The sequence below is a fragment of the Falco biarmicus genome, chromosome 1, assembly GCF_023638135.1.
Source record: "Falco biarmicus isolate bFalBia1 chromosome 1, bFalBia1.pri, whole genome shotgun sequence".
In the NCBI taxonomy this organism is placed as follows: domain Eukaryota; kingdom Metazoa; phylum Chordata; class Aves; order Falconiformes; family Falconidae; genus Falco; species Falco biarmicus.
The window spans coordinates 30106869-30129025 of NC_079288.1; the positions used below are offsets into that span (position 1 = coordinate 30106869).

Genomic DNA, 22157 nt, shown 5'->3' on the forward strand with positions numbered 1-22157 from the left:
AGAGGAGGAATGCGTTTCTCACCTCCACGTGCTCAGATGCAAAATGGTTCTTCATTTCCGAAATCGGGATGTAAACCTCGCAGTACTGGCACGCTGCAAGAAATCTGCTGCAGTGGACTTCATGAATCGTGAAATTAGAGGCAGGAATATCCTTGTTGCTATGAGAAACATCACAGAGGTTACTTTGCAGAAAATAACACTGACCACAGTTGCAAGCAGTTTTTCACAGCACAAAAATCCTAAGAAAGCTTTTGATGAATTCATGGTTTAGAGAACCGAGTAACTAAAGAGCAAGGCAAGCCCAGCCAGGCCTCCACGTTCCTTCATAGGTGGGATATTAACGCCTATAGCATGCAAAGGTCACAATGTTCACACTACATGGAGATAAAATCAAGGGGGGTGGGTTTCATTATGAGAAAGGCAAATTTTGCAGCATAAACAAGTTATCACCAGGTTCAAGGTGATGAACTAATTAGTAAACTCATCCGTGAAGATCACAGTTTCTTCCTGAAACTAACCGGGCTATGAGAGGTCGAACAGTGCTCTGCTCGGAAAAACTACAGAACAGACCCTCTTGGGCCAGATTTGCTCAGTGAATGATAGCAGTAGCCATCTTACTCTGGAGCCAACACTCCCCCGCTCACCCCCTTCCCAAAAAAAGACTCATTTTCCTATCTGGAGGACAAGACACTTGTGACAACTCCATGGAGTCTGGAAATTGACTATCACTGTTGAAGTTTAGAAAGGAACTCTTGAGGAAAGACATTAGCCTTCTCAAACAGTTACAGTAATAGAAGACTTTGGAATAATTTTCCTCAGCACAGCATAAAGAAAACCCACTACGTACCTGAACTCCTACATAGATCAGTTTTAGTCCCTTTCCTTTACTGAACTTAAAGTTGGCCAGCTTCTTTCCTTCACCACCAAAACAGAGTCACAACAGAAATTCTCATCTTCAGCATGGTCTAGCTTTGCATGATGCAGGAAGGTGGAGCCTATGTTGCTGGTGATATTGATGAGGCAGATCAATAAGCCTAAGAGACTGTAAAAAATCAACTTACTTCCTCACTAATTAGATCAGAAACATTTAACACTGGTTTGACCTTTCATCAGAAAGGTTCCCGATGCATTTTATTATTCCACCTGATTTTTTTTCAACTCAGGGAAGTAGGACAATCCCTTGCCGAACAAGAATTAAAAATACATAAAAATGTACTTGTAGACTTGTATGAAAAGCTCTCCTATCTTTATAGGAAAAATAGATTGAAGTGTTCTTTAAAATGCCTTAATAAGCCACACTTGCCGTTGTATAGTACATAAGAACGTCATTGCTGGTCATGTTGCCATGAAGAATGTGTTCCTTCAGATGCTGTATTAGCGTACCCTGAAAAAGAACAGAGAAAGAAAAAAATCAAGTTCACACAAGTGAAAAGCAAAACTCTTGACAGCACATTCAGGCTTCAGAAAAAACCTAATGTTGGCAATACTTTGCCGGATGCACTCCAGGATTAACGGCAAGTATTTCCTTTAACCACAACTGAACTAAATCCCAGGGCCTATCTACAACAGCAGCAGCAATTACATTCTCCGTTTTCTCACACAACTTTTCAGCGTCTCTCATTAGACCTCAGCAATTCCCACCGCACATCACTTTTACTCCATGGAATTAATAACTTCCTTCACTTCCAACTCTGCTCAGCCATCACAGTTGCAGAGTACTCCACACAGGCTGGAATTTTAATAGCATGCTTTTACCAGTCATGTTTTCCACGAAAGTAAGCCCTTTGACTTTTCAGTTTCATTTTCAGAATATCAAGGCAACTGGGAGGGATGAAGGACCTAGAACTGCTATAAACTGCAGCAGCTGCTACGCATTAACACTACGTACCCAAGCCATCTTACCTGTTAACATCTAGGAGACAAAAGACCTAACTATATACATCTCTCATGTATGTGTGTGACTAGCAATGTGAAAAAATCTCACTGCTCAAAGCATCAATAGTAATAACGTAGTTAAACATATTGCTCCCGTTTCTCTTTGTTCAAAATGCTGCTAAAGTACCTTCCTGATCATCATTAAAGCGTACCTTGTTAGGATAAATAAATTTACAAACTACTTCATTAAGTCACTTCACTGCACTGACAAATTCATGTAGTTGATTTTAAAATAAAGATGCTTTTTGCATTTATGCAAGGAGTTATAGTGGAACTATTAAGAGCCTCATAAGCACGGAACAAGATTTATGTCGGAAGAAAAAGGTTACAGATGAACATTCGAAATGAAAAAGAGAGTCATGAAACTGGCACACGCTTCAGGAGAAAAGGCAGAAAACATTAAATAAAAATAAAGGAGTAAATCTTATTTTCTCTTTGCAGCTCAAAGGAGCCAGGTCTGAATTCACCTGCTACTGGTTTGAACACACCAAGCTGTCACAATGCTGCCGCCTAGCGGCAGCTGTGTCTATCTTCATTTTAAACCGAAAAAAAATACAAATCAGGATTTAGAAACACTGTTTCTAACTTTAAGGTTGCCAAAAACACTGCAGGTGTTAACATAATTGTTCCATTTATAAAGGTAAGCATCTTTGCCCTGCAGGTGAATCTGAAAGAGCCACACAAGATCGTGAAATTAAAGACACATTAAATTATAAGTATTTGTTTTCTTTTTCCTTCATTTAGTTGGTGCTGGTTTACACTTTTGGAACCAAAACTGTTCTGTTAACAATGACTAGGCAGAGGCTATGAACTGTTTCCCTGCAAAATCTGGTAAGTCACAGTCCAGAAACAGAGGTATTGTGGTAGAAGGTATAGCTGCTCTAAAAAGCTTACAGCCCATGATGCTCTCTCAAGTTTATTTATAGGACTTGTATGACCCTCAAAATAAATCCTCAGCATTGACTATGACACAGATCTGGCAGCTGACAGAAAACTTACTGGTCTGCTTGTCTTCATTGGGCTTAACATACAGCTGATAAAAGCGCCGAGCATCTGAGTGTCCAAAAAACAGCAGGCAGGGCTGCTGCTGAACCACATCATCAGCACATAAGGGACCAGTGCTAAGCCGTCACGTAGAGAAAGAGCAGCTACTCATGGTCCTGGTCTCACACCAGCAGCGTTCTCTATACAGCGTTCAGAAAGAGCCTGAGTGAGAAAATCCCCACGCGATTTGCCAGCAGTTACACAAGCAGCCTGCGGCAGCACAGCTATTTAAGCCCAGGTCTTGCGAGTCCTCAACACAGACAGAAACAAACTGATCGGAGTTTTATCAAAAAATTCTCCCGTTAAGTAGTTGAGAATATGGAATAAAACTGAAAAGGGGCCTGTATCAACAAGGTAAGAATCGCCACCAATGCTTTTGGGACTTAAGAACAACAACTACTCACTGATGTTTTTCAATTATTAGAAAGAACCCTCCAAACGTCTTCCCACAGCATGCCCAATTGTTCAAGACAATACAGCTTTATTTCCAAGACCAGAAACAAGCTTACTCCCTCTGAGGAACGACTTTTTAAATCATCTCCCACGACCTGGCTTCATTTTCTTTATTTACATATGTTATTTCACTGTGTATCAAGAAAACAGAATATGTGCGGAGAAAACAGAAACATACTGCAGGATTAGACACACAGAGTTGTGAATTTGAAGTAAGCTGCCTATTGGCATCTGTAAGATCAGTACAGCAACAAAACAGTATCGAAACACACTGCAATAATAGAAATGTCTTTACTGAAATGTCACCTCTTTTTGCATTTTTAACTGTCAAACCCAAACCTTGCTTAATCTGAGGCTGGAAAATGAGACAAGAGACTGTGGGCTAATTCTGCTTTTGTTGAAATCAGTGAGAATCCTCCTATTCCAGTGGAAACGAGATTCAGCCCAGAACATAGGAAGCCAAGCAAGCGTGCAGAAGACACCTCAGAATTTCTTTGCATGGATTTTTACCTACAGGCCTTATCCAGACTGACACATACAAAGCACACAAACCATGGGAGCCTCTGATGCAACAGTGTGCTTTTAGGCCAGAGGTGTTAGCACCAGAACTCAAGGGGAAATGACAAAAAAAAAAAAAAATCACCCTGCAATACAGGAACTAGAGAGCTGCTCAGTGGGAACAGAGAATCCTCATAAATAACATATCCCACTCCGCAAACCATCCCATTCTCTCCTCCCCAGCAAGAATGAGTAGTCTTCACCTGAAGTCTAAGGTAGCTCTGTATGAACCGAGAAGACTATTCGGATGGAGAGCAGAGGCAACAATTCAAGGGCAACCTAAGCAGCCATACAGGTAACATGGAAAGGAAAGAACTGTGCCACACAGAAGTCCTGTTCTCTGAGCTACGTCAGTGTTTTTCATCTCTACTGTTCATCACTGAACACTGAACAAAACACCCGTCTTGTTTTTGCTAATCCATCTCTGCAAGTACTTAACCAGTCTAAAGCCAGCACAGCTTCAAAACAGCTGTCAAGCTTCAAAATATACCTCCTCCTTTCTTCTTCGCAAACACAGGACTCGTGTCCCAAAGGGACCATTTTATGTCACATGCTCCCTGGTATGATCTCCTATTGATAATGTACAAAGTCAGGTGTTTACAGGCAGCATGGGATTTGTCTGTGGGCAAATCCTCCAGTCCTTGCCATCAAAGGGAGGCTAGAACATACACACTGCGGCTGTAACATCAAGGTGATCCTGCCTTCCGGCTACCTAGACAACGCTACAGCCAGTCTCGCAAGATGCTCCTCCTGACTGTGAGCTAACAGCAGAAACTATGAACTCTGGCTAACAGTTGTACCAAATTGTATAAGTTAAACTGCACAAATGTGCTAGACAACACATTCTGCCTGCCTTAAGGGGAAAAAGCCCTGCTTTTTATTAAGGACTATACTAATGGCAGAGTTAAAGTTCCAACTGCATGCCTGACGGCTGGAAAAATTTCCTGAACTTTAGTAAGTTGCCCAGAACAACTTTTAGAACATGACTAGAGTAGATGGAAAGCATGTGAGCACAGGTCATTTTGTCAGTAATGTTGTACATACCTCTAGCCACAACAAGACAAAGCCTAAAGCAAAGCCTCCATACAAAGCAAAACCTACACCCAAAGAGACAGCCAGCCTTCTGGCTTCCTTCCTTATAAAAAGGAGTGGTGAAGATGACATGCTCTGAACTGATAAACATAGGGAGTAAAGTTTACAGCCAAAAAAATTCTAGATAATAAAACCTGCAAGCTCTCTATGGGCCTCAACTTGACAGTGTCCAAAAATCAGTTCCAAGCACCCAATTCAAGTTATCTGGCCTTTCTTCAACTACCAGTTGGGCCAGTTCTACTAATGCTTTTCTGACTGATGCTTAACTCCCAGGAAACAGCTGAAATCTGAAAGGTCTCCACACCAATCTCTACACCAAACTATTTTACATCCTTATTAATCCATACTTGCTTTCAGTCACTTACAAATAGAAAAGTTTCATTGCAAGTTGTTGAAAAAGTGGCAGCAATCAATTCCTCCTTGGAGTATACACCGTGGTATGATACCGTTAAAGGAAAAATATAACCCCGGTAGTTAGATATAGATAGCGCAGCTCCAGGAGGGAAGACATACCCCTGCTGAATGAACCATGCATTTTGGTGCCCCTGTTGTGCCTGACGAATACATGATAAAGAGAGGATGACTGAAAGGCAGCTGTTCAAACTCCAGCTGAGGGGCCTGGTCTCCTTTCCCGGTAGCAAGGAAGTCTTCTAAAAAGACACTGCATAAGAGGGGGGGAAAGAAACATTTCAAAAAAATATTTGAAAAACATTACCCCAGCCCATATATAGGACTTCCTCTGTATCTAACAGCTCTTTTATGATAAGCTGTATCTTCACACTATGTACAGTACTTGTATTCCCAGTCTTTCTACTCTTCAAATTGCTGATTATTTTATTTCCTTTCTTGGTTTTAAAGTAAAACATTAGTATAGTAATTGAGATGTGACTCCAAAAGTATCTAACCTCCATAACCCAGGGCAGTTAAAAAGCAAAACAAATTATCCCTAAAAGTGTCACTTACATTATTAATTAGTCATTTCTGGAAGCCACGTTCTTCTCCCTTCTATATCCTATTGAATTTTGCCTTAATTTAAGAATCATTAATACCAACAGTGATTTTGTAGAAGCAAAACGTCTGCAGCAACATACTACTACTGTTTTCAGTATGAAGCTGGACCCACATTACAAACACTGGCTAAATGCTAGCTTTTGAAACTGCCTGACCTCTTGAACTTGCGATAGGTATCAGCATCCATCTCATCCCCCCTTAGGACAGTCACAGCTCACAAGCTCCCATTACCTGTTTGGAATCTTAGAAATATCTATGGCTTCCCTTGAGGAGACATACGGAATCACCACCACTTTTTTTACATCTGGAAGCCCTGGAAGAAGGAAGAAAAAAAAATTATTTCCTACATTCAGTTACATAAAACAAAGGCCTTTTCTGCCCGATTGGACCGTTCAGTGTAATGCACTAAGCAACAGAAACAATTCTGATGCGCCAAGTACTGAAACCCCAAAAGACTGAATTGTTACCTAAGAGATAGTTTCCTCAATATTGCCAGCCCTTTAAAAATACATGTGTAAACCTGCAAGCTTTAGTGATGTAATACCTCTTCATTTGCCTTCAGCAGCACTTCACTTGGGCTTAAAAAAAAACCACCCAGCATCATCAGTCCCCGTTCCCCCACTTACACTGCTGATTTATGGTGATATGTTTAAGCTAGCAAAAGAGTGATAGAATTACACAAAAGACTGGTTAGTTTTTATTCACATCAGTTCTGAAATCCTAAGTGGCCACAGAGATACCGTAAAGTAGGAAGGACAGTGACAAGCAGCTCAAAAATGACACTTTTAATGGCAGTGCAGCCTTTGAGCGCTCACACAACTGCAGCATGACTAAGACTAGATGGTATGCAATGAAATACCTTTCACCACACTGAGCAGCTTTTCCAGGTGGTTATGTTCTTTGCCATTGTATATAACAGCTTCAACAGAGAAGATGAGCTTAGGCTGAATTTGGGAAAATCTGTCCAGTACACCCTAAGGACACAGAGAAAAGTTAGTTAAAGAATGGAATTAAATTGCTACAGTAGGAAAATGCACTGGATGCTAAAAGCAAATCTAAATTCAAGAAAGGAGTAGAGTCAAGAATTAGCAGGAGAATTGTTAAAAGACTGCCAGTTTGTCTTCCACTCTCCCAAGATCTTCAAAGTACAACAGGTTTGTAACAATTTATTTCATGACCCCCAAATATATCAACCAACAACAAAGATAAAACCACCACAGATCACAGGACATTGTTCACTGAAAGATCAAGTTCACAAAGCAGTTAAAATTTCACCGTGGAAGTCAGACTTACAAACTCACCTTAAGAGGATAAGCACCTGTGATGTGAGCAGGAGTTAAGCACTTAATTTACCTGAAGGTCCACAACACTCCTGTCTGCATCTGCAGGCAGGTGCTCTCTATGCCCTTGTGAACTGCCCCAGGGCTGCTTTGACAATGTCCCAGTAGTTTGGTAGTCTCACTGGGGGAAAAAAAAAAAAGCCACCAGTCTTCCAGAGGATGTGTTTATCACATGGCAAGGTGGCACTTCATAGGAACTGACCGCTTTGCTCTGCTACAATTAACAAAGGAAACCGTGCCACTGATTTCTACCAGAACAACTAGATATTGAAAACGTACGTACATACTACCAACAAGCCTACCACAGCTCCTTTAGAACCTCTAGGGAAGGACACGTTCAAATGCTGAATTTTCAGGTGTCCTCCAGCTTACACTGTACTCAGGAATTCACCACAGCTATTATCACATTTGAGAGAAAAAATCCTTCTGGTATTTTTTTTTTTTTTCCCTAGGTACACTGCATGCAGCAGCATGCCAGAAATAGATCTTTTTGTATTCAACAGCAAGAAGTAAATCCTTCTACTAAAAAGCTCTCAGCACACAGTCATGTTCATTCCTCTCTAGCTACATTACTTGAAACATTAAGAACAAGATTATTCTGTATTGTAAAATTGTCAGCTAACTGTTCAAGAACAGTATCCTAAATCATACTGAAAAAAAAACCCTCAAGACTTCAGTTGTGTTTATTCTTCACAGCATTTTTTATTTCTCTCCATCTCCTGCTTTGTCCTCTGTTTTGCAGCCAAAGCGAGACAAATTATTACCAAATCAAAAGACCAATGCAAAAACATTACAGTCAACTAATCTCTACTAAACTCCTCCTTTCCCAGCTGGGCTGGTCAGGGTTACAAGAGAGGCTGCTGCAAAAGTACAGAGGTCCTGCCCCAACAACTTCTCCCTGTTGTCTTTTTAGGCAAGCTCACTGACCACCACAGGCGAGGTACAGGGATATGGCAAAATATGAACACGGACCTGTCTGCTAAGTATGTCACTTAACAGCTTTCCCTCCTGCCACCCCGAGATGCACTTCCTCTTCCTTGCTCACATCACAAGAAAATAGAGTGACAATGCATTGACACCTAACTTGATCAATTAGTTCAAAACAAAAATCACCAGAATCTGTTTTGGTGGCAGAAGAGGGTTTCAAGAAGCCCTTAACACATTACCTAACACACTCAGACATGTAGGCTTAATGCATTAAAATTACTCTCTAAGGGAGTATGAAATCGAGTTTCCTGCTATTTTAGGTATGTTATCATACCTACTTCATACCATTTTCAAAGAACAGACCAAGCAGCCAAATCACACATAGCATGTGTGCGCTTATGTATGTGTGCATATGTATGCATGTATACACATTCACGCTGAGCACAGAGCATACATACCCTATATCCATGCTGTCTGATGTTTAAAAACAAAGACCAATGAGAGGACTAAGGGTATTCTAACAGAAGAATCAAATTTGAAGAGAAATGCAAATCAGAAGCTGGGATAACTACAATTCTCAGGGTTTTACCAATCCTGCTAACACACCCAGTTGGATTCATTAGCACTGGCAAGATCAAATCCCACAGGGCAGCCTGGTATGATACAAAGGCAATACAAACAGATGGAATAGGTAACTGCGACACTGGAACTTTAATCCAACCAGATGGCTCAGCAAGGAACTGCTTTCACGAAAATCATGAAAAGCTCAGGTAAAACAGATATGGCTCGTTCTAGTCTATGAGCCTCAAATCCGGTACTAAAGGTTGAGAAGGACCCCATGAACGGAGCTGCCCTGGCTTTGCTAGGGCTCACCAAAGGTTTCTCACAGACCCAAGAGCACAGCCTCTTTTTAAACTTACATATCCAACTTCTTATGCACAGGCTGCAAAGAACCACTTTCCTATTAATATATGTAAATGGATAACAGGGACTAGAGAAATGAAGCAAAAGCTGCCAAGAGTGGCGTTCTGCGTGGGAGGGAGCTCACTGGTTCTCTGACGGCAGACTTCCTGAACGCTTGCACAGTCTTCAGAGGTATGGCATTCAGAGCCTGCAACGTGTAGGCAGTTCCGAACAGTGACGTTTTCTAAGCTTCACAAAATATATACACACAATTGGGTTTGAAATATTGAAAATGCTACACTATTTCCCAAAACACAAACAAAATCTTCATTTATGTTAACAGGACTAACGCAACTGCACAGAAGCAGGAATATATTTTCCTTAGGGTGGAAGCCAATATCCCTGAGAACCTCTGCTGATCTCCCTCAAGATTTTAGGGTTTGAATTCATACACCAACACATGCTGCCAAGCCAAAGGAGAATAAATGATATCAATGGCACTGCTGCTCCAAGGCTAAGTTTTTTAATGAAACTATCACAAAAACTAAGTAAGCTGGGCACTGAAAATAACAGCACATCAACGTGGACAGAAAACACACCAGTACTCTGTAATGCAAGCAAAATGAACAATCTTCCCCCAGATGAGAGATCAAATCACATTGCAAAGAAAATACTCCATACTGTCATTTTCTGAGCAAGCAGAAAATATTTGTAGAACAGATTGATCATTACGTGCTGTAATGACTTTTTTAATCATTTTTTTTTCCCAATGATACAACCTCGAGTGCGAGAAAGCGGAATGCTGCTGCCCTCTAGCGCTAATCCAGAGAGGACAGTTCCCTACATCTAACCAGCTACGGGGGTTAAACACTGAGACTGAGGGTACGCATTACCTAAAAAAAACCCCACCTTTGGTATTTTCTCTGTTCTGCAGTGCAAAAAAAGCATGATTTCAAGCACATTTTAGATAGAACACTCCATTTTAGAAGTGATTCGCACCTGTTGCTGCTTATGACGTGTGCTAAAGACTTTCCAAAGAAAGTAAAATACGTTCCCAAAGCTTCCAGTGAACACTGCAACATCTGCTTGGATATCATAATGATATCGCAAAAATTTTTACCGTATTTTACACGCAGCATTTATTCCTATGCTAAAAAGAATTGAGTTAGTGATATTAGCCTGAAATCCCTCGCCTTGTTGGCAAACAAAGCCTCCTCGAGGAAACCAGGTGGGATAGTGCTCAGTTTAACCACGCAGAAGGCAGAGGAAGGAACTACTTGGGCAAAGGAACTGGATCGTGGCTAAGCAGCCTGGGAAAAGATTTGGGAATGAAGGGCCAAGTCCCAGACAACTGTTGCATTGCTGCTCATTTGCACAATTAATAGAAGCTCACCAAGACCATGGATTCTGCCTGAAAATATCCCCCTGTGAGTCAGCTAAAAGATACTCGAATTACTACGCTGAAAGTCATTATTGACAACTGAAAGCACGAGTTTTCATTCAGTTTGTGGTAGCCAGAAAAAAAAAAATATCTGGTGTACTTGGCTGTGCCAGGAGATGGCAGTAAGGCTAAAGCAAACAGGATCTATATCCCGCACTGTCACTTTCACGTCTGTCTCAAACAGGAGGAGAGCTTTTCTACACCACCTGATAATACAGCTACTCACGTTAATGCCAAAGTCCGGTGATGCTGAACTCCAGATAGCACCAATACTTGCAGCAGCGAGCATTGCTTCCACCGCATGAATGCGGTTTGGTAAGTAACCTATGGCAGAATTTGAACGGTTAGAGACTGAAGAAACTAAAAACCACAAAATCTTAACAGTAAACATAACGTATACAATCGCCACTTCAAACAGACCAAAAATGAAAAGTCCCAGACTGAAGGATCCTTTGAAATTTTCCACACAATCGTCACTTCCTCCTTCGAAGTCAAATCAGTTGCACAAGGAGTAAGACACAATCCCTTTTATAAAAAGAGTTGTATCCATTTCTCTATCTACAAGGTTACTCCCAATTTACAAAAGTTTCTGCTTAATTAATGAGACTTTCAGGATAAGAGGGCAGCATGCTCCACAGAACAACTGGGAGAGAGAGAAAAAGTTTGTGGATTGAATAGGCTACATAGAGACTAAGGATACAGCACCAAGCAGGGGAACAGAACAGGTCTGTAGAAACACCCCTTAGAAAAGGAACAAGTAGCTGGAAGCAAAGGTTATAAATACTCAGTTCAAAAGTGGGGATGCCACTTTACAAAGCTAAACATTGTCTGGTAGACACTACCAGAATCTTAAACACAAACAAGCAAAACCAGCGTCTCAGCTGATAAGGAAGTAATACAGTGTGACAAGCCCTGGAACATCATCACACCAATGGAGCTCTTCAGGCTTATCTCATCAACTTACAGGAAGATTTCAAGGTTTAAATTCAGTTTACCAAGGCACACGGAAGAACCAAACATCAAGAAAGTTACATTTTCAGTGGGCTCCATTTGACCAGCTCTCCAGAAGGTGCTGGGTGGCTGAGACTGACTCTCAACTGATCAGAATCCAACCCACAAATGAAAACATGCAGTCAAAATTCACCAACTACACTAAGGTAGATCAAAGATCTCTTAAGCAACCAAGAAGATGCCCAAGTCCTTAAAAAAGGCACATGACAGGCCTAATTACAGTACTTGGACACCTAATTAGAATTCAGTGTTTGAAAGCAAACTGAAATGGCAATAAAAATGCTTTCCAACCCACTAAAAAAGCAGCAAGCACTGACAGATCTTGGACTGCAGTGCAAGCTGCAGGTGCTCCACAACTATCTATCAGACAGCAAACGCTCACTAGTGCTAGGCACTTTTGAAAGATAGATTATTTAGGGATGTACGTTTCAGGACAGGAACTAAGGTCCCAGACCTTAATAGCTATTTCTGCTATGTTAACTTTATCAAGTAGGAGGGTACTAAGCTTGATTTTTGCCAGTGTGCCTACAGCTTGAAAAAAATCCATCCTTTTTCAACTTTGTAAGAAGTAGACTTTAAAAAAAAACCCTTGAACTGAGGTTTTTCTTCGCAATTCAAAAGTCAGTGAAATCTGTTTCTTAAACCAGCTTGACCACTTCAGTCAGTCTCTAAACTGCTGTGGTTTTGAGAGTAGCAACTCCGAAAGCAGCACTATGACTTAAGGCCAACAATTTCTGGAAAAAACACACAACTGAGTAAAAACTCATACCATGTTAAGATATAAATTACTCCCTAGAACTGCCTATAGTTTGTGGCGTTCAATAATTATATAGTATAATACTATATAGTTATGTAATATATATAGTCCATCCCTTCGAAGCCAGCTTCCTGTCACCAGCCTCATTTCCACCAGGCTTCACCAGATCCATTCTTACTACACCGGAACTGGGTCACAGATTTTCCCATTCTCTCTGAACTGGTAGGTGATGATTCTACATTTATATACACATACATAGGATCAGAGAGGTTTCTTCCAATACCTCTATACAGTAAAATGCAAGTGATAAGTATTTCTTCTCCAGCAGTAAGCTTACAGAAGACTGTTCTGTTGTCTCATATTGTTTCTGAACAGCTATCTGAACAGCACTAACACATGTAATTCAAAACCTGATCCCTATGCATCAGAAATCAGAATCCAAGACTTCTAACGCCTACACAATCAATCCATAGTTCTGCGTAATTTTCTCTCCTCATGAGCTGTAGGAGTTCGTTGTTTATTGTTGAGCTATTAAGAAGCATCACTGCTTGGTCTTACGATAAGGATTAGGTCCAGCAGAAGGGAAGCTCAGAATACAACTCCCTAGGGAAGCACTCACTCACCCGCATAGAAGCTAATCCCATCAAACAGAGATTAGAATCGTGTTTAAGTTACCAAAGTCAGCAAACACAGGGAAGGGACATTGTCTTAATATCACCACCCTCAGCACGGAGTACGTCCAGATTTTACCAGACTTAAATCTTCTCCAGCACAGCAAAAAAAAATAAGACTGAGCTGCAGTGTTCCAGAAAAGCAAAATTCCGAGTCTCCCATTCATATAACTTTCCTTGCTGTTGACAACACAGTAAGAAGAGTTAATTCCTACCTACGCCCCATGTAGTCCTGAGCATTCGCAAGAAAAAAAGGCATAGTAAGAGAGTGGGAAAGGCAATATCAAGTAACAGTGCCAAAAGGCTTGCTGAAGGCAGGCATTAGGCAAGTGTTTATAACAAGTGTGAAGTAATAGCTCAAATAGAGTGATGCTGAACGCAGCATGATCTCCACTACCTAAACGAATTCAAGCACATTCTAAGACAACTTTAATTTGCCATAAACCTGCAGAACTATCTATAGTCCCAGAGCATGTTTTGCTGGGTTTTTGCAGAGCTGTACTGTAGATTCTGCAGAGTTCCCGACTTCATTTTCCTCTTTTCCTCCTCACCCAAGCCAGTTTATTTCCAGGACTCATAAAAAGGAGAGCTGTTTTAAGGCCTAGTCCAGTGAACTACAACTATAAGCCATTAATTTTTTCTTACTTGCTGCATACAGTGCAATCTTGTCATTGTCCTTGTGCTTCAGAAGATTTTCTGCATAGTTCAGACGGCTGCCTTTAAACCATTCCGGGACATCTGCAATACTTTTGGATGTATCAACCACCTGAAAATAAAATAACGTATTAGCGGAAAACTGCAATGTAATTTCTTTTTCAGAGCATTGTACAGAAATCAGCTCATTAATTCCAAGCTCTTCATACACTCCACCAGGCAAGAATCATTTTTCCCAGCTTACAGATGGCAAACAGACACTACAGGCTTGGAAGGATTAGTTACTCGTCAACTGTCACAAGCAAAGACATCATTACAATAAAACTAGAAACAGTTCCTTGCTGACAGTCCTACCTTTGGACCAGCCTTAAATACACAGAGGGAAGCAAACCACTATGACTACATCCAGACCACAAGACACACACAAACCACAGTGCACACCAGGGCTTTGCCTCTGGAAACATCCCAACCAGGGACTGAGCTACAGTGTGTTGCAGCTCCCTAGCAGGCCACACCACCCAGCCTCCCCCTTACGAAAACCAAACCTGGGAAGGTGCGAGTACCCATTCCTCCCCAGCATGAGTCACAAGGTACAGAGTCCAACAGCAGGAACTCAGACAAGGGTAATTCAAATTAACCCTAGACTAAGTAAGGGAAATGTATAGTCAAACACAGAATAAAAAGCTTGAACTTTTTAGTTAATTTTCTGATTTTTTTTTTAATTTATTTTTTTTTAGGATTCAGTTGTCGTAAACATTTAAGTACTCCACAGCTTCGTCCAGAGTGCAGAAGAAGGACCGCAACTAACCTCCACACCCAAGAAATACTGTACCACAAACTGACTGCACGCATTTCTACCAGCCTTCACTTGCCATTTTCTAAAAAGATGGTTCAACCTAATAAGCCCACATTAAGGAATTCCCCACTTATGTCTTAGCCCTAAGACACACAAAGAATTGAAACACGTTAATGAAAAGTCGCAAAAGCCATGTTCAGCTGAAACAGCCTCCCCCATCCTGAACTAATCAAGCCTCAAAATATTAAATGACCCCTTGTTAAGTCACAGTTAAGACTATACCTTTCAAAACAGTGATAGGTAAAGAGCCCCTTAGCATTAGCCACAAAGTTAGGTAAATTCTTTCCAAAATGCCCCACTGTTTAGAGATTCAACTGCCCAGCAGCACATGAATTTTCTTATCTTAAAATTGACTAGTCTACAGTTGTATTTTTGAAAGCTTCCGTTTATACCCTCAGGTTCTCTCATGGACTGCACATGCATCGCCAGAAACAGCATTCTTTTGGACCAAGTAAAGAGCTCTTCTGAAAGCCAGGCAGAACTCAAAATGCTTCCCATTCCAGAAAACCTAATATTGTTGTGCTTTCAGACACGCAGTGTGTTTATTACCATCGGCAATCCTGAATTTGTAGAAGAGAACTTGAAGCTCATGTGAGGTACTCTACTACTTTCACTTGAAGTGAATTTTCTAAAAATGGGAACTCAAGCAGATTTCTCTGCTTGTAACGATTGCCTAGAACTGACTTACAACATTTATAGTTTATCAACTCTGGCTACAGAAATATTGTTTTATACCAGCATGTATTACTGCAGTAATTAGAGGCCACTCTTGAAAAGTGACTCATTCCCAACTTCCTCAGCTTGCAGAAAAGCAAGCAGAATGTTTCCAACATTTTCCAGGACAAGTTCTAATACAATTCTATTTTTTCCTGAAGAGGAACACCACCCCTTCAAAGAGCTCCGCTAGCATAAGGTGCTGGACTCCTATACTTGATGCTCCATCATTTTCTACTCCATTAACACCCATGACTCCTCGTTAAGCCCAATCCCTTTGGTAGTGGTACTCTGTTACACAAACAACCTGATCTCTCCCTTAGAGGCAAGGTCTCAGCAAGCAACAGAAACTGAAGGTCTTCTCATTTTTACTGGAAGACCTCAGTTCTAGCAGGCTTGTAAAAATGCAGAGCTTTGCAACAAGTCTTTCACTTCATACAGTCCCAAACGCTCAGCAAGTACAGGGAAAGAGTGCAGTCTACAGTGCTGCTGACTGCACTCCTCCTTTAATGAGTAAGGCTGTACTCCCACCCACAGCAGCACTGAAGCACACAAGGCCCATCTGTGTGGTTAGGTGAACATGCCAACTATCAGCTGTACTCCCACACCACCAGCTCCTGTTCTACAATTGCTTTTCATAGCAGCTCATCAGTGACTACTTCCCAAACCTCAGCAGCTACAAAAAAGCATCATATTAGCAGTATCGCCTGTCCACACCTCTACTGCATTTTCCCTCACTGAAGTGGTTTGCTAGCTGCGCTAGAACCATGCATTGTCATGCCCCAGCGACTGTGCTTACCCTAAGCAGAGACTATACCTTCGAGAATGAATCTCACCCTTACCACGAGACAGATAATCCTTGCCTTACGGTGGTACATATGAGGTTCTGTATCACCTGAAGAGCAAGAGCAGCAAAACAGCATGCCTCATGAAAAGCTAGAGAGCAGACAATACCAGAAAACACTCCCTCCACAGGAATAACAGCTTCTCGTAGCAGAAAGTTGAAAGTTTTAAGGCATTTCATATGAACAGCTACTTGACGTAACACCACCAATGCTGCCGTGCCAATCTAGCTTTCTATACTGCAAGTACTTGCAGTACTTCTTTTAAAAGTGACATGGATGTCAAATGCTGCAGAGTGACATGAGCATGTCTACAAACACTTAAAAACTTTACTAAGTTTAAATAAAACACTGGCTTCTTGTATTTTATACATATAGAAGGTTTTATTGGCTTTCTTGGAATGACCTGTGGGAGTATAAACTGTTTACCTGGCTGGGGACAAAGGAGTCATCTCCAGTTCATGAAAAAAACTATCTTCCCCAAAGCATAATGCTTACTTCCAACAAGCAGCAAGGATCAAGTCATACGACACTTCAAATCAAACCTTCTCAGCTCTTTAGCTACCACAGAACAGCTCAGTTACTGTGACCAGCCTTTCCTCCTGACATACAACAGAAAAGGACCCATGGTAAGGACCAACAGCAAGTCAGCTTTGACGCTCAAAGCTGGAGCCAAGCCTTGAAGCTGACACTAGGGGGAAGCTAGAGGCAAACAGCAATAGCCATTAAAAGTGAGTCAAGGATCTCCCGCAGTACTTGTCTGTCAGCTGACTGCTGCTCCCGTTTTAAGATCTACAATGGTCTCGCCATGATGTGAGAACAGGCACGCAGGGGCCCAGAAGCTCACAAGTAGTCTGGTTAAAGCCTTCCTAAACATCCTCGTCTTCTTGCTCCTTATCCTCAGGAAACCTGCGTTTTTAAGCCACCGCTGCCTGCTTCAGCCTCCCTTCCAGTTCAGCCGCCACTGGCGGTGTCTGGAGGGCCAGACTTCCAGGAGCACCGGCCCTGCAAAGCAAGAGAAAAGTGTTACTGTCCAGCTTGCTCAGTACAGATACGCAGGTGCAAAACAGCTCCTCTGAACTACTTGCTCAGGACAATTTGCATTCATGTGGAAATTTAGAAAGATGGCCTTGCTAGCAGCACAGAGTATGTCAAGAAAATACAGGATGCAAATACAACCCGGTCAGATTTTGAACTACCATCTAGAGAAGATAAAAGATCAATGTTTAGTCTTCAGACTACATACTTCAAAAGGCAGGCTAATTCTTACATTCTTGCTCAATTCACCTTTCTAAAGGGTGGGTCACATCACAACACCCGAGCACAGTTTCACAGCAGGAGGAACCACTTTATCATATCACACAGCACAGAAATCTCTAAGACAGGAAGAGGCAAAAGAAACTTACCAGTTCCCTCTGCAAAACTGCCAGTACTCCGAGTGTGCTTGGAACAGATGGCCTCCAGGGATTAAGACAGAAGTCCAGTCCTCTCTTTACTAAATCCAAGGAAGGCTCCCCTGTGTCGAGCTCTTAAAGTAATTAGCCAATCATCTTCCTCAGATGGAAAACCACAGGGTGATGCCGATACCCTACAACAGGGCTGTACCAAGGGCTCCAGCTTTGCCCTCCATGCGCAAGAGCTTCAAGGTCACCTTTACCTCAAGGCAACACCGCAGCATGGTCTGGTATTCCACCTGTGACTGCAGTCAACCACTACCGTTCCCTCAGAGACATTTCAAGCCCACATCTGGTTGCAGAGACTTCCACAACCAGTTCTACAAAACCAGAGTGCAAGAGGTGTGCTTATCAGATAAGCTGACTCAGGGAACATAAACATGAACTTGACTGCATGCCAGCATTTACAAAATCAAGATGATATTCTGCCAGCATGATCTAAGAGCAGAAAGCAGTATATTGGTAGACTCCCCACAAGCAGCCAGGACTTGCAAGGTATACGAGAGCACAATAACCACAAGGACACTACAGCAGAACTGTTTAGGACAACAGAACTTCGCGATTTCACTGTCCTAACGTGTACCAGCAACAGAACACCACCACCCACCACACAAGGAAATTCAGGACTGTACACTCGACAGATTCCTCACATCACTTGCAAAGGTTCCAGGAACAGGTCAAAAGACTGATTGTAAAACTGGTTTATTCCCATCTTGCGTTGCACTTGACCAAGAGAAACACTTACCTCATCATACAGGCGAGAACATACAATGTTACTGTACTTCCAGAATTCTGCCCAGAAGTCTGAGAAGGATTCCACTGACCACTGGTATAAGTCATTGTAGTTGGCTAGAAGTAATAGATACCCGTTAGCATTATGTAGAGAATTATAGGAATGTAAACAAACTATAATTACAGAGATCCTGGATAAAGAAAATTTGTGGCTAAAACAACTAGTAAGGTCAAACTGATCACATAGAGTAGGTCAGAACAGATCCCTTCTGTACAGGGCAAGTGACTATAGCATCAACAGAAACGGTCTACCTGAACACACGGCAACATTTCACCCGTTACAAGCCATTCACCACCACAGAGACAGAGACCTCTTCTAGTAACTCTGTGCAACATCTACCCACTCCCTCAGTGAAACCAAAGATGAGATACTTCAGAGACTCTGTCCCGCTCACTGGTATTTCCGCTCCCCATCGTATCATCAACCAAATGATTTAATACAGCAGAAGATAAACAAGTCTTCCTGACAAGAACCCTTATGGCTCCAGTCTGGGACCAAAGACCTCCAAGAGCATGGCAACACGGAGATTAGATGCACTTGTCATCTAACTGTAGCATCAACAGCACTGTTACAAAGGAAGCATGCATTATTCCTTAACGAATAAGGGGTCTGACAGACTGCAGCTTACCTTCTCATGCTAAACCAGCATGAATGAAGCTAAAAAGAGATGTTTACTAGCTAGATAGTAAAACCGTGACCCGACATTAAAAACATGGAAGCAAGCAGTTTAAATCTTGCATGACTGTGATACCAATCAAGTAACCCGAGGAATGCATATCAAAACTCCACAATTCAAACCAAATACTGAAATTCAGCGTGTAGAACAGTCTTGGGTATGACTAACTGAAGCTGATTCCTCATCACCAGCTTGAAAGTGACACTCCCAAGTCATGGCCACACTGTCTGAAGCTGTGCCAACAGCCAAATTGAATACAAGTCTGCCATAAGTGACAGTACTAACAGTTTCCTGCTCTGCCAACTGTGCTTCCTATTTAATGCTTCCAGCTAAACCACCTGAAGTCATTTTCTCAAATTCTCTTTGGTTTGTCATTCTGTTATCCAGCTCTGCTTCAGAAATCATCTTTGCATCCTCCTCCTACAAGGAGGACATCTTCCAGCTTTATAAGAGGAAAAAAAAACCCCATTCCAAGCCATCTCTACACTTACACTCGATCACTACAGCTGTTTCCCCACCCAGTCTGCCCCTTCCACATCTTATTCCACTCAGTCTTTTCCATCGATATCAGATTGCTCCCTAGGTATTACTGACACAGACACAAAGACCCTTCTCCGTAACTCAGCTTCTGCCTACATATTGCCTCAGCCTCCTACATCCTTTTTTTATTTTTACACTCCACCCAAGTTACTCTTCACCACTCTATACAACGCACATCAGCTGGCGTGGGGCTAAGACTTTACCAGAGGAAAGTTCAAATTTCCATCTCCTCCTTCAAAGAAGAAAAAAAAAAATAATAATCAGTTGTACCAGTTGCTCCAAGTAATCTGATAAATGCAAAAAGCTACAAGTCACCACTAACTTGATTTCTTATAACATGAACAGTCCGTTCTGTCTTGTCTACACGGTTTGACCCCAAAATGAGCTTTAGCATGCAAGTCCTTCAGGGCATAGTCCTCTTAGCCAGCAGTCAAACACTGCATCTTGTCACTATGTTTTCAGGGTTGGACAGAGCCACGCTGTTCAAAGGGTTACATTGCCCTCAGCTCTCCTCGGCGAGTCCACATCTTAACGTTACATAAAGAATCCATTCTTCATTGTTGCATAGCACACAGACCAATGAACGCCGCTTCAAATCTAATGGAACTTGACAAAAGTTTCTATATACGCCCAGGAATCCACTTTTGAATGGAGACAGCCGCTTCAAAATGGACTGAAAAGAATTCTAGTTGCTACATCCGTAAACATGGGAAGCCCATCTGAAACTGTATTTGGTCTTGATCATACAAGTACCAGTTACATGGCTTTTCTACTCAGGAGTTAGCTAAAAACCTGTAGTAGCTTACTTCCTATGTAGCAGGAGTTCTGACACGATAATGGGAAATCCCCCACCAGTCAGAGTAATGACCTGGCTTGCCGACACAGTAAGTTCCCAAGCGAGGTACGCAATTGTCTTCCAGACAGGAACCGCTAGAAGCACTAGCTACTTTGCTACTACTCCAGAATATGTCTGCTTATGCCACAGACACATTTATACTGCACTGACAAAATTGTCAGGCCACTTGCCAAAACCACTCCCTCCAGTCCCCATCAGACAAGCCATTACAGGAAAGCTACACAAGTCAACCCCGTCCCCAGACACTCTGGGAAACCAGACGGCATAAACCAAGCTGGTTTATGTGACCCCCACATGCACTGGCATCCACCTGGCTCATGATGTGAATGAACCCACACAGCCAGCACCGCTGGCTCCTGATAACCCCAGAGACACCACCACAGTCACTGGAAAACCATGGCAATCTGGGTTGAAAGCCACCTCTGGAGGTCCAAGCCCCTACTCAAAGGGGTACTACACTCAAAACTGACAGGTTGTTTCCAGCTGCAAGGACTGCACACCTATTCACAGCCATACAGGTATTTCTGAATGAGCATGAAGCAGAGCTTTAAGTTCTAGAGCTTAGGCAGATGCACAGCAAAAGAACCAAAACTTCCACCCCTGAACCAGCTTACACATCACCTTTCCCTTCCCAGCGTGTTTAAATATTACAAAAACATACTCATCACAAAGAAAGACGAGCATGGCCTTAATTCAGATCTCACATATGTATACCATTAAAGCACTATACTAAGGCTCACAGGAGCCTCACAGCCACGGTGGCAGAGATCCCTCCTTCCCACATCCCCTTACACCACCAGGTCACCACAGCATCGCTCCAGGCCCAAGGAAAACCCTGCACGCAGGGCCTGGCCCACACAGGAGCAGCCGGGAGCACAGAGCTGGTACCAGCACGGCCGCCGCCTGGGCTGCCACCCGGCAGCCGCAGCAAAGGCTGTTTGCATGCCCCATCAGCCTGGATCTTCACGCTACACGAGATGCTGCACCGGAGACCTCTACCCCAGGCACAAGCCGAGCATCCCTCTCGCAGCCTGGGACACCTCACCCCCCACCCCCGCCCCAGGTGGGGTGTGCAGGCGCCTTGCCCCCCACCCGGCTATCCGGGACAGGCAGACTGCCCGCAGCCACCGCGGTAAGGCCAGCCCCGGGGAAGCAGAGCCCCGCACGACTTCCCCCCCTCCTCCCCCTTCCCCCAGTCAGAGCACGGCCCCCAGGGCCCCCCCGCCCGGCGCTCACCCAGGCGGAGCCCGCAGCTGCTGGCCACGGCGGCGCGGAACCGGTCCATGTGGGTGTTGCGCTTCGTGTCAGGCTCCCACATCACCTGCGACTCCATGATCTCGGGCTCCCGGGACATGGTGGCTGTCAGGCGAGCAAGCACAGCGAGCTACCGCCAGTGCCGCGGGAAACCCACCCCACACCGCCCCGCCCCAGCCCTGACTACGCTCGCCCTCCTCCGGCCGCACGCTTTAAGGGCGGCCGGTCCCTCCCCGGTCGCCGCACCCCGTAACCTTCCGCCGGAGGAGAAAAGAGTGCGGGGCGTTGCGCACCGCACCGCCCGCCGGGACAGGGCGAGTCACCCCCTCGGTCGTGCGGGGTGAACGGGGGGCAGGCGCCGGCCCCCGCCCGGCT

General features: G+C 43.2%; 1 protein-coding gene across 1 annotated transcript; it reads right to left on the bottom strand.

Annotated features, from left to right (window-relative positions):
- Positions 1 to 44: 44 nt before the first annotated feature.
- On the bottom strand, positions 45 to 22157 carry LOC130141687 (acetoacetyl-CoA synthetase-like). Its single transcript, XM_056322786.1, has 9 exons — positions 21765 to 22157; positions 18409 to 18512; positions 13762 to 13909; positions 10931 to 11028; positions 6953 to 7067; positions 6325 to 6406; positions 5596 to 5743; positions 1304 to 1384; positions 45 to 158 (listed from the first exon to the last, which is right to left on the bottom strand). The coding sequence occupies exons 1-9, from the start codon at positions 21880 to 21882 to the stop codon at positions 135 to 137; spliced, it is 918 nt and encodes a 305-aa protein (XP_056178761.1). The 5' UTR covers positions 21883 to 22157; the 3' UTR covers positions 45 to 134.